We start from the raw sequence: 15,369 nt of genomic DNA, 5'->3' as shown, positions 1-15,369 counted from the left end.
ATGTGTAGTTTCTTGAGCATAAACTCAGATTTTTATGTATAAGGCTGCCATAAGGTTTACTGCAGCCTCATACATAATCAATAGGAGTGATATCTGCAGATTGCAGTTGCCAGATAGTTGGACCTTTTCAGCCAGTCCATCATTGGTTGCTTGTTTTTTTTTTTGTTTGGTTTTTTAGGAGCATTAGCAACTAAGGCCATATAGTGAAAGACCACCGGGATATGCGGTGGTCATTCCCTGACTTTTTCGCATCCTCTGTATTTGGTGGTGGCGGGCTCGAACCCCGGTCTAATCAAGAAGCGTGTGCTGCGCACTGCTGCTGCTCCTTCCCACCTGGCTACAGAGGCGCCTCCATCATTGGTGATAGTGTATGTTCAGCCATACTGAAATTTAGCCATAATGAACAGATGCACCATCATGTTGTAGCTACATGAATGTTTGCATATTCAATGGCACATCTTACAAGAGAATAGGAAGTGGTTGTATACTAATGAGCATTTGAATGATTGGAGAATGTATGAACCCAATAATAATAATAACCCAATAGTTTTTCTCCCAAAATGCTAATTCTGAACTCAACCTGAAAAGTTTCCTACAAGGTTTCCCCACATGTGGAGATTGTGAGCAGATTATGAAATCAGAATCATCCACAGCATTGTGCAGAAGCAGGTGGCAGTAAATCAAGAAGTCTCTTCTTCTGTGAAGGCATTGTTGTCATAGTTACCAGCAATGTTGCTGTATACAACTGTTCCATATCTCTATTCTGCATAGATTGGAGGGGAAGCCTTCGATTTAGAAAGCGCAACTGATGTTCTTTAGCTGCAGCTGTATATTCACACACACCCACACACACACACAATCTGTATATAAAATGAATAATGATATACTCCACAGTACTGTCTAGCCATTATTGTCTATGAAAATCCATTTTAGGTCTTAAAATACCCTAAGGTCTATATTTGTTTTACATAGTTATGCAAAAGCCAAGTACCTATCTCGTGTCGAGTACTGTTTTTCTGAAAGCACTTCCATTAGAGTTGATGTCGGAGTGTATTTGCAATTTGTTCTGATGAATTTTTTTTATTTTAGCATAATAAAGTTTATGCAGTTGAGTGATCAAGCCTGAGAGGGCAGTAATACACACGCATTTGAGTGGACTGTGGTTCAAGCCCATTACTACTGAATTTTGTTAACAACTATATGAAATGTGGAAAGGATTAATTGTAAACTCCTCTGACCTGGTGGCTGTGCTGGAGTAGAAACAAAACATATATATTTTCTTATTGTTTATGTGATCATCATGTTAAATGTTTTGCCAAAATTTGCAAAAATACCTATTTTTTTTATACCTTTCATAATGTCCATGACAAATAGGAAGCGATGTCACAAAACTTTAAATGCTGTTATCTCTATTATACTATTATTATTATATATATATATATATAATTATTCTTTTATTTATATTTTTGATAAAACTAATCTGAAAAAAAAAAAAAAAAAAAAGTCCCAGGAAGTTTCTCTGCAAAATTGCCTCCCAAATCGTCTTAAGTTATTATTTTTCTCTCATTTGTTTTCTTTCATTGTCATGAGTTATTAATTTATCATTTTGACAACTTAATAACCCAATACAATATGATTTTATAAAATAATATAGAGCTTAGTATTTTATATAAAGTTGTGACTGTGAGAAGGTAAGAAAAAGTCATTCAAATGAAAACCACAAAATCAATGTAAAATATATATTATGCAAAAACTGTTAATCTTGTCAGATTATTGGTTGAGTTGACTGTTTCCAAATAATGCTAGCAGATTTCCATCTACTGGCATTATTTGGAGGTGGTCAGTTTTCAAGATGGCAGCACCTTTGCAGTCATGCACCAAGGTAGAAATGAGGTCTGCAACTTGATTTTTGAATGCAGATAGAATAAAACCTGCTGAAATTTGTCGAAGAATGTTGGCTCAGTATAATGAACTTTCTTGAGTAAACAGCAATTCTACAAGCAGGGGAATAAGTTTAAGAATGGTATCGATAGTGGTGAGGATTTTCCTTTGCCAGGCCAAGTGCAATTGTGTAATGACATCAGAAGTCATAGCAACAGTGGAAGAACTCATATGAGGAAACTATCATATTACTATCGAAGAAATTGCCATGGTGTGCAAGATTAGTGTTGGTTCAGCACATATCATTGGTGAGGAGCTGCACTTTCAAAAAGTGTGCGCTTAATGGATTCCTCGGCATTTAACACCACAATTGATGGATGATGATATAATATGAATTATATTCTTCTTGGATGATATGAGCATGAAAGAGAACCTTCCTAGAACACAATGACCAGAGATAAATCTTGGCAGCACTATTGCACCCCAGAAAGCAAATGTGAAAGTTCAAAATGGCACCGTACAGGTTTACCTCGAATTTTTTTTTTCAGCTCTGTTTGTCCCTGTTAAGGGTCAGCAGCATGGATGAAATGCTTGTCATTCCTCCGTGTTGATATGCCCAGCCAAATTTTTATAAGCCGGCTGGCCAGGCCTGACGCTCGGTTTTATTTTGGTGTTTCCTTCACCCAACGTCAATTGTATTTAGTAGTCATGGGCTTGAACCCCGGTCCACTCAGCGAATGGCGTGACACTGCACTCTGACTTCTGACCATCGTAGCCTCATAGGCTTACCTTGACTGAAAAAAAAAATTAGCATTAGCATTAGCATTAGTAGAGGCATATGATGCAAGAAAGCAAGCTTATTCAGCATCAGCCAAAAAAAAAGAAAAAAAAAAAAAAAAAAAACCCACTCCCATTTCACCCCTCCGTTCGTTCGAAATACCTGTCCAGTTGAGCTTTAAATTTGTTTAGGCTATCAACTTCAACAACAAGTGATGGAAGTCGGTTCCACCAACCAACCACCCGCTGGCCAAAGGCAAATTTCCGCACATCTATCCGACATCCGTCCTTCCTCAATTTGAATTTATGCCCTCTGAGGTGATTATTCTGAGAAAGATGAAGAATCCCATTGGCATTGAGCATGCTCAAACCATTCAAAGCCTTATACACCTCTATCAGATCACCTCGCCGGTGCCTAGTCTCCAGACTCTGTAATTTGCAAAACTTAAGCCTTTCTTCATAAGAGCAACCCTTTGTTCCATTTACTAATCTTGTTGCCCTTCTCTGTACCCGTTCCAGCAGCTCTACATCCTTCTTGAAATGAGGCCTCCAGACCTGTATACAGTACTCAAGATGTGGCCTTACCATTGCCTTATACAAGGGAATAATCACATCCTTATCCCTGCTAGAAAAATTCCTGTATATCATTGACAAGACACCATGAGCTACTCTTGCAGCTCGTCTGCACTGCTCAGAGAACTTCATATCTGCCTGCACAATTACCCCCAGGTCCTTTTCATTCTCCACCACTGTCAGTGTAGTACCGCAGAGTTGATACGTTGCTCTGGGGTTACTGTTTCCCATATGTAGTACTTTACATTTGTCAATGTTAAACTTCATTTGCCACATCTCAGCCCATCTGTTCAACCTTTCCAGATCCTGTTGCAGCAGCATAGCATCAGTAGTGTCCTTGATGACCCTGCCAACCTTTGTATCATCTGCAAACTTGGACATTAAACTTGATATCCCATCATCAATATCATTCATAAACACCGAAAACAACAACGGACCCAACACTGAACCTTGAGGAACTCCACTAATAACATTAGTCCACGTTGAGCAGTGTCCATTGATTACCACTCTCTGTCTTCTACCACTCAACCATCCCCTTATCCATAGCAGCAATTTGCCTCCAATGCCACACTGCTCCAATTTGTGCAGCAGTCTTCCATGTGCAACAGTATCAAAAGCCTTTCTAAGATCCAAATATATAATATCAAAGTTATTCCCTGCATCCAGTTCTTTTGTGACTACATCATAGTATCCAATCAAATTGGTCAGGCAAGACCTGCCCTTAACAAAACCATGCTGCGTCTGAGCTATAACTGAATTCTTGTCTAGATGATCCTGCAGTGCTTCTTTAACCAGTGCCTCCATTAATTTACCTGGAACAGAAGTTAAACTAACAGGTCTATAATTACTTGTGTCAGCCTTTGATCCTCCTTTGTGAATTGGGGTTACATTTGCACATCTCCAGTCTATGGGTACCTCCCCTGAGTCCAAAGAAGCTCTCATAATTATGGCTAGGGGTTTGCATACTTCCTTTGCTGCCTCCTTTAATATAACTGGATAGATCCCATCCACCCCAGGTGCCTTTTTTATGTTTATCCTCAACAATCTCTCCTCCACTTTCCTCTCAGTTATTACAAAATCATCCAGCTCACTGCCAATGTTTACTTTACCTACATCATTCTCCTTCCTGAATAACTCCTCATGCGTGAATGTAGATGCAAAATACTCGTTTAGATTGTTAGCCACCTGAGCAGGATCCTCAACTGTTGAACCATCAATATCCAGTGGACCAATCTGATTCATCCCTTGCCTTTTCGAGTTCAAGTATGTAAAGAACTCTTTTCTGTTTTTCTTTGCATCCTTTGCCAAGGATTTTTCGTAGTCTGCCTTTGCCTGCCTAATCTCCTTTGTGACTTGGTTACAGACCAACTTATATCTATCATAGGCTTCCATGTCACCCATTAATTTGTATGTATCCCATGCATTTTTCTTCTCTGCCACATGTCTCATTAGTTCATCTGACAACCATTTAGGCCTAAACCTTGAACAATATTTCTTAGTTGGTATGTAAAGCCTGGTAACCTCCAAGATTAGTTCCTTGAATACTTCCCATTTTGAGTTTGCTGTTGGTAACATCATCAGTTGGTCCCACTGTATAGAATTTAAATACTGTCTCATGCTTATCACATAGGCTATGTCCAAATTGTACTGAAACATCAGCTTAAAAAGCATTACTCATTGTATTCTGGGATTATAAGGTTTGATTCTGGAACATCATCTGGAGAGAAGAGAAATTGTGATGAGTTCCTGAACCAATTAAAGGCAGCAATTAAAAAAAATCATCATGGTTTGTTTCCCCAGGTGTATGCTGCAGCGTAATAATCTGGAAATTATTTCTTTGTCCATGTGTATGTAATAATAAGTAGATAACTAGCAGATGGATTTTGATGAAATTTTATATTTAGTTCTCTTAAACAGATGTGTCATGCCATCTCAAATATTAAAATTGAACCAATAGAAATCTGGCAATTATTATATGGATGGATGTCTATTACATATATATCTTGTCTTTACCATGTTTGCCTATCTGTCCACATGTAATAATTCTACTCCTACTGGATGGAGTTTCATAAAATTTTATATTTAGCTCGTTTACAATCCATTCATCCATATTTAATAACTTGACTTCCAGTGGATGGACTTTCATGAAATTTTATATTTCATTTTTTTTTAGAAAGATTAGTCAAGCTATTCCAAATTTCATTAAAATCAAGAAATGAAATCATTAAAAGCAATCCAGCAGTTATTCCTTTTTTTCATGCTTATCACATAGGCTATGTCCAAAAGCGAACCTAAATGTTCTTGAGTTGCACGTGAACACCATTGCTGTTTGCATGTTTTTTTTTTATTTTTATTTTTTTGTTATATACTGTCTATTCTAGTAATATTTGGACACCTGTATGTCTACATATAACCTTTATTTACAGGAAATCTAATAATGTGCTGAAATCTTTAGCCTTTATGACAGCGTTTAGTTTCTGTGGAACACTCTCCATCAGTTTTTGTAAGTCCTCCAATATTTTCCACCATTCAGCCTTCAGAGTGGCAACCAATTTAGTTCTTTTTTTGGTGGTTTCTCTCTCTCCTCACATTCACTCTGATCCAATTCTTCCGATCATGGCTTTGTGATGGTCTCTTCTTCAATGGAGCCTTTCTCTCATGGCTATTCTCATCTGCATGTTGTTTGGCATTACAAGAATGCAAAATAGTATGATCTGTGAGATTTCTGTTTTTTAACTTGGTTGGATTACTGCTTTAAATCTGCTGATGTAAATATTTTTGCTCAGATTGTGTCACCAAAATTATTCTTATAGGAATGAAATCCTTTATTCTACACTACAACTTAAAATCTCATCCTAAACTTTGGTTTTCCAATATATGTCCTAAGCCTGTCCAAGATAAGAATATAGCATATTATAATTGGCTTGCATCCAAATCTCCAGGTTTGTTTTCTGCCTACTCCAAAGCTTGCAACAGTTACTTGTAAAGCAGATATTATCAGTTCATACTAGATTTTGAACAGGCTAAGAGTAGAAAACTTGCTTCTTGTCTAAATGATAATTCAACATTCTGGTCTCTTGCCAGAGCTATTGCTGTAACTTTTGTCCATCTGTACTCCTACCTCTACTTAAACCTAATGGTTTTATTGCCACCTCAGTTAAAGATAAAGCCAACTTACTAGCATCCTACCTTTCTTCTAACTCTTGTATTGATGAACTTGGTAAACTGCCTACTACCAATCCCAGTACACTCTACTTGCCTCCTGTGGTATTTCATTAAAAGGATATCAGAACAATTTTGAATGATCTTGATGTCGGGAAAGCTCCAGGTCCTGATGGTATTTCTCCCTTTGTTCTCAAAACCTTTGCTCCAGCTTACTCCTGTTCTGTGTCACCTTTTTACATTTTTTTATTCCACTGGAGTTTTTCCTTTTGCTTTGAAATTTGCTCATAACCAGCCAGTTCCAAAAAAAAAAAATAAATAAATAAAGGACGAGAAATCTCTCCCATCCAGTTAATGTCCCATTGTACTTACCTTTACTCTTTCTAAAGTGATGGTGAGATCCATTACTGCCAACCTCCTCAACTAATTTGAAACCTTCCATCTGATCAATGATTGCCAATATGGATTCTGTAGTGTTGATCCATTGGCAATATATTGGCTTATTTTACTCATATGTGGACAAATTCAGTGGAAAAGTTTAGTGATACGCAAGCAATTGCTCTTGACATTTCAAAGGCTTTTCTCTCTGATTGTGCACTCCAGATTTTGGCATATGGCTCTCTGTTTTCTAATTTCTCCATTAATGTTGGTATTCCCCATGGTTCTTTTCTTTCTCTCATTCTTTTCCTCTTGTATATTAAAGACCTTCTGTTGACTGGAAATGTATCCATAGTTTTGCTGATGATAGCACATTGCATTCCGCCTTCTAGTTTGAGAAACCTTGCCCTGCACAAACAGCTTCAACTTCTCAAATATCCACTATTAATTCCTTAAATTCTGATCTTCATTTCTCCAGTTTGGAGTAAAGATAACTTAATTTCAATTCTACAACTTATTCCTGTCTTATATCTTGCAAAAAGTATTCTTCTGCTCCTATGCTTATCTTTGTTGACACTCAGATTTCTACAGAAGATCACATATTTCTGTTAGGGTTTACCCAACTTCTAATCTCTCTTGGCATAAGCACATCACAAATATTGCTTCCTATGTATCAAAAAAACTGGGTTGTTTTTTCTTTTGCTCTCAGCATTACTTCTCTTCGAAACAGTTAATCACTCTGTACAACCTCAAATCCACCCCCATGGAATATTTTTCCACATCTGGGGTGAGGGCCCCATTATATCCATTCAAAAGAGGATAGTTAGGTTAATTAATGACCGATGTCTTATAAATTTCTCCACTCCTTGTCTCATAGATGTTCATTTTTGCTGCATGCCTTTTCTATAGATACTTCATGTTCTTCTGAATTGGCTTCTGTAATTCCCCGCCCTCTCCCTCTCTTGCTCTCTTCCAAACCAGCCCAAACACATGCTGAAACCAATTAATATCTGCTAACTATCCAACCTCAAACTCACAGAACCATCTTTTCTTCTTCCTCATTTTACCCTTCAACTTCCAGTTTCTGAAACAGCCTCCCTTCATGCATATTTCCTGAAAATTGCCATCTACAAATATCCAGTTTAAGGTGAGCACCTCCAGTTTAAGGTGAACAAGTATCTTTTTTCATCTTCTCAACCTTCAACCCATGTAGAGTATTGAGTACTATAGATTCTAATACTTTTCGTGTTTAGAATTTTGGTAAAAAAAAAATTTATTCCAGAAGTTCTCTGTAGGATTGAGGTCAGGATTCTGGGCTGGCCAGTCCAACTTTTTTATATTCATGGTTTCAAACCGGTCTGTCAGAACACAAGCAATGAGAAGTATAACTTTGGAGCATTGTACTTCTAATACAGATATGGGCTTCTCCGATATGTTACCACAACATAGGTAATGCATTATTATCCAGGCCATCTAGATGGTTCTCAGCATCCATTTGTCCAAAAGCAACCAATGATCCTTGGCCAAACAAGGAAAAAAATCCCCAAACCATCATGTGGTCATATTTCATCATATTTCATTGTTGGGATGATACAGTTTGGTACCTATTTCCACCATGTATCTGACACACCCAGGCACAACCATCAGACTGGTAGGCCATGTAGTGTAGTTTGTCATTTCAAAGCACAACTTCTGATTTTCTGTCCAAGAATAGTGGACTTACACTATACTAGTTTACATCTACCATTGGTCAGGGTGATTAGTGGATAGCTGCATGGTCCATAGTGCAGAGTCCTGTGCACTGTGCATGATATGAGATTGACCTGCATTCTGAGCAGATGATCCTTTGCAGGGCTCTTCTGTCAAGTTTTGTCGGCTTTGGAGGTTTCTGGGTTTTATGATGTGTTCAGCACCAGTCCAATTCCATTTGGTGATCACATCACCATTTGTCAATCTAAGGATGTACACTGCAGTTGAAATGTCATGTATAGACATTGATTTTGTGACACCTTATTTTCATTCAATGCCCGAAAGTCTGTTAAATCCATTGATCACGGCTTCTTTCATTAACTGTTGTATGGCTGTCTTCTCAAAAGGCCTATGAGAATATTTATAGTTGTTTCTGACACATGGTTCTTTGGTAGAATGTGACCAATTGTCAAAAGAGGGTGTCTGGATATTAATAGTAGGGCAGTGTAAATCATGAATTATTTTATTATTTGTGATTATTAGTAGCCATGTGGTGAAAGGAAGCCTGAGGCTTATGCTGCACCATCCAAAAAAAATTCCAAGTTACCCTGAGAGAGAGAGAGAGAGAGAGAGAGAGAGAGAGAGAGAGAGAGAGAGAGAAAAAGTAGAAAGGAATCACCAAGAAAGAGAAGAATGATGATATCCAGCTCAGGACCCTGGGTGTGCCAAGCCCATATTCATCAGATGTGAGCCCATGGGATCAAATAATACTACTATTTGCTAATGCACCTGAAATGAAACACATCATGTACATTAACTAGCTTGTTTGTATTAACAGAAAAGAAAAACTCCTTATTCATGTTCTTAGCTGTTTTCACCAGCGATTTCTCTTACTCAGCTTTTTATTTTCTTATCTGAGCAATATTTAATTATTTTATTTTACTTTTATATTTTAATTTAACATTGTACAAAATTTTCCACAATAAGCATTCTAATGCTTTCATAAGCAATTGTATGTTAGATCACTTATTATATATTTTTAACCTGTATATACTGTAATCAGTTTATAAAGAAAAGCACACAGAAAAATGTAATGCAGAGTAAGTTTAAACAGCCATGTACTTAAGCCCTAATCAGATACTTTATATCTTAGATGATCATATGTTTTAAATTAATTCTGCTATAGCTTTTATTTTGTTATAATAAACCTAAGATTTTAAGATAAGTAATAAATAAATCAGAAGGCAGAAATTACATATCTGTGAATTTTGTGTAATATAATTCCTTTCATATATTTAGGAATATCTATTTGGGAGAAACCTTCTCATGCTATATGAGTGTACATAATGATAGTGATTTTACTGTCAGAAATGTTTCTGTTCAGGTAAGCCCCTATGACATATTGATTGTATAGAAATGTTAGAATAGGAGATTTGTGCAAAGAAAGTGATAAAATTTACTAATATGATAATAAACACTTTTGCATTACATATTTCAGTGTCATTGTCTTGGTAAAGCTTTGTTCCCTCCAGTGACTGGCTTGGTCTTTGCTCACTTTAGAAATGACATTATTATCCAGGGGGTTGACCTAAAATACCAATATTGTTTTTAATTGAATAATAGCATTAAGAATGAATCTGTTTTTTGTTAAAAACTTAAGCCACTACTGTGACTGGTTTCAGAGCTCATGGCATCTATAATTAGATGATAGATTGCTTCAATTAGGAACTGAATGATTTTGATTTTGTGATAACTGAGAGGAAAGCAGAAAAGAAATTGAAGTTAAACATAAAAAAGATACCTGAGGTAGATGGGATCTATCCAGTTATATAAAGGAAGGCACAAAGGAGGCAAGCAAACCCTTGGTCATAATTACGAGAGCTCAGGATTCTGGAGAGGTCCCCCAAGGATTGGAGATGTGCAAATGTATCCCCAGTTCACAAAGGGGAAATCAAAGGGCGGCATGAGTAATTGCAAACCAGTCAGCTTAACTTCTGTTCTAGGGAAAATAATGGAGTCACTGGTTAAAGAAGTAATGCAGGACTATCTAGACAGGAGTGCAGTTATACTTCAGTCACAGCATGAGTTTGTTCAGGGGAGATTTTGTTTGATTGGATACTATGATATGGTGACAAAGGAACTGGATGCAAAAAATAATTTCGATACCATGTACTTGAATTTCAGGAAAACTTTTGATACTGTTGTACATAAAAGACTGCTATACAAATTGGGGCAGTGTGGAATTAAGGGCAACTTACTGCAATGGATAAAGACGTGGATAAGTGGAGAAGACAGAAAGTGGTTATCAATAGACACTGCTCTTTGTGGACTGATGTTATTAGTGGAATTCCAGAGGGTTCGATGTTGGGCCTGTTGTTGTTTTCTGTATTTATTAATGATATCGATGAAGGTATATTTAGGCTTAATGTCAGAGTTTGCAGGTAGTTAATTACAGTGATGACGGTATGCTACTGCGACAAGAGCAACAAAGAATAGGCAGATGGGCTGAGAAATAGCAATTGAAGTTTAACATTGACAAATGTAAGGTACTGCATATGGGTAGCAATGATCCTAGAGTAATGTACCAGTTGTGTGATACTGTACTCATGGTAGTGAAATATGAAAAGGACCTGAGGGGGAAGGGTAAATGTGCAGTCAAATATGAAGTTCTCTGGGCAGTGCAGACAGGCTGGAAGTACTGCTCATAGCATTTGTCAATGATATACAGCAATTTTGTTGGCAAGCATAAGGAGATGATTATTCCATTGTATAAAGCAATGGTCAGGCTACATCCTGATCTGCTGGAATGGGTACAGAGAAGGGCAAAGAGATTGGTGAGGGGAACAAAGAGGTGCTCTAACCAAGAAAGGCTTCAGTTCTGCAAATTGCAGGATCTGAAAACTAGTCCTGCAAGGTGATCTGATTGAATTGTTTAAGGCTTTGAATGGTATTACTGATAGGATTCTTCTCTTGCTCAGACTGTGCATATGACAGGGCATAAATTCAAATTAAGGAAGGATGATTGTAGAATAGATGTACAGAAGTTTGGCTTCAGCCAGTGGGTGGTTGAATACTGGAACAAGCTACCATACATTCTTGTGGAAGTGGATAGTTTGAATAAATTCAAGGAAGAACTAGACCAACTATTGGAGGTAATTTTTTTTTCAGTTGATGCTGTATAACCTTACTTTCTTACATCATTTGCTACTAATAATGCTAATTAGCAACTAGTTAACAATATATAAAATTTAAATGAGTAGCCAAGTGGCATGTGGAAAAAAAACTGCTGATTGCAAATGTGAATATTGAACCCCTAGTATTCAGCTGTATTGGATTATTGCTACACTTGCAATCAAAAGTTTTCTTTCATATTAGCATTAGCAGAGGCATAAGCAAGCTTCTACAGCATCAGCCAAAAAAAAAAAAAAAAAAACCCTTCCCATTTCACCCATCTGGTCACTCCAAATGTTTGTCTAGTTCAGCTTTAAATTTATTTAAGCTATTAACTTCTACAACTGTCTTTCCTCAATTTGAATCTCTGCCCCCTCAGGTTCTTAATCTGAGCAAGCGGAAGTATCCCGTCAGCATTGAGCCTGCTCAACCCATTCAAGGCGTTATTTGGCTCAATGATCACCTCGCAAGTGCCTAGTCTCCAGATGCTGCAACTTGCAGAAATTAAGCCTTTCTTCATAAGTGCACCCCTTTGTTCCTCTCACCAATCTTGTTGCAGTTCTCTGTACTTGTTCTAGCAACTCTACATTCTTCCTAAAATGAGGCCTCCAGACCTGTACGCAGTACTCAAGGTGTGGTCTGACCATTGCCTTATACAAAGGGATAATCAACTCCTTGTCTCTGCTAGGAAAATTCGTATATATCATTGACATTGTTGGGATATCAGAGACATGGTGTCACACAGATATAAGGAATGCAGAACTGGAATTTGGGGAGTACAATGTCTACAGAAAGGATAGACATGATAGGAAAGGAGGAGGGGTTATGCTATTAGTTAAGAAACACATAAAATACAAGGAAGTGAAGCCAGTCGACATCGCCTGACAGTGCAGTGTCGAGTCAGTTTGGTGTGACATAAGCATTGGGAGATCAAAATTGAGAGTAGGAGTGTGCCTAATGACTCTGATGAGTATAATAAGAAACTGTACAGGGAAATAGTGGGCCAGTAAATCAGAGAGTCTTATAATGGGGGAATTTAATTTCCCAGATATTGACTAGAATTTGTGGGTTGGTCACTCACACACTAGCAAGGCTTTTGTGGATTTATTGGATGATTGTTTTCTACATCAGCATGTTCGGGAGGCAACTAGAGGGAGTAATACTCTTGATTTGATTATCATTAGTGATTCTTCTTGCATTAAGAATCTGCAGATAGAGGAACCACTAGGTGGCAGTGATCACAGTGTGCTGAAGTGGGATTTACTCAAAGAGGTAACTACCATCAGGGGTAAAGGGAAGGGTTATTGCTTTCGTAAAGGCGACTACGATGGTCTGAGACAGTATTTAAATTCTATACAGTGGGACCAACTGATGATGTTACCAGCAGCAAATTCAAAATGGGAAGCATTCAAAGAACTTATCTTGAAAGCTACTAGGCTTTACATACCAACTAAGAAATATTGTTCAAGGTTTAGGCCTAAATGGATGTCAGATGAACTAATGAGACATGGCACAGAAGAAAAATGCTTGGGATACATATAAATTAACACGTGTAGATGTGCAGAAATTTGCCTTTACCCAGCGGGTAGTTGGTTGGTGGAACAGACTTCCATCCCTTGTTGTGGAAGTTGATAGCTGAAATACTTGTCGTGCTCAGCTGGACAGGTATTTTGAACGAACGGAAGGGTGAAATGGGAGTGTTTTTTTTTTTTTTTTTTTTGGCTGATGCTGCATAAGCTTGCTTTTTTGCATCATATGCTTCTACTAATGCTAATTCTAATGTGTGTATATATTTACCGTATGTTTTATTGATTTACAACAGTTTGGAATTCAAAAATATAAAACAATAATAAAATATTCACTTTTTTTTATTGTAATATCCATATTCTCACAAAATGTTTTTATTGACTTTTGCTGAGCTCTTGTATCTGTACCAATCTATGGTTGCAATTGGGGCACTTATGCTTACTGTAATGACCTTATCAGGTTCATGACAATTCTAGAAATGCGAAATCTTTGATAGACATTGAGCATAGGGATGCCATTACCTTAAGAAGAAGTGGCCCAGGCAAAATTAAGCGGATATTTGTTGGAAATAATATTCCTGTAAAATTTCTGGTGGATATAATACATACACAGGCTGCCGTGTAGGGAAGGGGTCGGGGGAAAGTAAGCACAAAGGGTGCCAAAATGATTGTGCCCCTGCTGGATTTTTCATGTCATCATATACAGTACTGTACAAGCGTATGTGATGTGAGCCCCTCTCCTTTGGCTGTGACGGGACAGTTGCAACTCTATTTACATCTGTCTATATTGTATTCATCATGTAGTTTTTTTTTTTTTTTTTTTTTATGAAATCCCCAAACACAAACATTATTAGAACCTAAAGTACTTAGTACCGTTTTTGGGTCGAAGGTTGAGAAGACGAAAGAAGATATTTGTTGACATTAGACTTGAACTTCCGTAGACTCTAATTTTCAGGAAATATCTATGAAGGAAGGTTGTTCCAGAAAATTGCAGTTGAATGAATAAACAAAGAAGATGAAAAGTTGGTTCTGGGAGTTTGAAGTTGGACAGTAAATGGATGTTGGCACATGTTCGGACTGTTTTGAAAGAGAGAGCGGGAATTATAGAAGCCAATTCAGAAGAACAGTGCCTGTGGAAGTATCTGTAGAAAAGGCATTCAGCAGAAACAGTACATCTATGAGACAGAGTGCAGAGACTCTGTTAGAGATGAGTTATTAATTAACCTAACTGCCCTCTTCTGAATGGAATCTAGAAGCCTAAGAGAGGTTTGTGGGCACCGCCCCAGATGTGGGAACAATATTTCATGTTGGGGGGGGGATTTGCGATTTGTACAAAGTGAACAGCTGTTTGGAAGAAAAGTAACGCTGAGAGCAAAAGAGAAAACCTAGTTTTTTAGATGCAGAGGAAGCAATATTTGTAATGTGCTTGTGCCAAGAGAGCTTAGAAGTCAGACTAATCCCAAAAAGAGATATATCATCTTGCCTAAAAATCGGAGTGTCACCAAAGATAAGCATAGGAGCAGGAGAATCTTTTTTTTGCGAGATATAACACAAGACTGAGTTTTAGAAGGATTGAAATCAATTAAGTTGTCTTTGAACCACTGGAGAATTACCTGGAGATCGGCATTTAAGGAATTGATAGTGGATATTTGAGAAGTTGAAGCTGATTGAGCAGGGCAAGGTTTCTCAAAATGAAAAGTCTAATATAATCTGCTATCATCTACAAAACTATAGATACAATTTCCAATCAATGGAAGAAGGTCATTAATATACAAGAGGAAAAGAGTAGGGGAAAGAACTGAACCTTGGGGGACACCAGAAGTTAGAAGACAGAGAGCTATCTACCATTACCCTCAGTGAGCGATCAGAGAGAAAACTGGATAACCAATTACTAAAAACAGTTGGCAAGCCATAAGATGGAAGCTTGTTTAGAAGACCTTTATGCCAATCACGATCGAAAGCCTTTGAGATGTCAAGAGCAACTGCTTGTGTTTCACCAAACTTTTCCATTGAATTTGTCCATAAATGGGTAACATAAGTCAGAATAATCACCAGTGGATTGACACTGACGGAATCCATACTGGCAATTATTGATCAGATGAAAGGTTTATAGGTAGTTTAAGAGTTGGTGGTTAATTGATTTCTCCATTACTTTAGAAAGAGTAGAAGTAATTGCAATGGGACGATAATTGGATGGGAGGGATTTGTCACC

The 15,369-nt window shown here is 37.5% G+C and overlaps 1 protein-coding gene across 2 annotated transcripts in view; it reads left to right on the top strand.

Moving 5' to 3' along the window:
* Positions 1 to 15,369, top strand: part of LOC150086128 (trafficking protein particle complex subunit 13) — a 123,106-nt gene that overhangs the window by 19,183 nt on the left and 88,554 nt on the right. For both annotated transcript variants that reach the window (XM_090374419.1, XM_090374420.1), the window contains exon 3: positions 9,760 to 9,844. In XM_090374419.1, the coding sequence (XP_090230545.1) occupies positions 9,760 to 9,844 (85 nt within the window). The remainder of the gene's footprint in view (positions 1 to 9,759; positions 9,845 to 15,369) is intronic.

This window comes from Mastigoproctus giganteus, chromosome 5, assembly GCF_048544385.1.
Source record: "Mastigoproctus giganteus isolate SK-2022 chromosome 5, ASM4854438v1, whole genome shotgun sequence".
NCBI lineage: Eukaryota > Metazoa > Arthropoda > Arachnida > Uropygi > Thelyphonidae > Mastigoproctus > Mastigoproctus giganteus.
The sequence above is the reverse complement of the archived record's forward strand: the minus strand, read 5'-3'. Positions and strand labels throughout refer to the sequence as shown.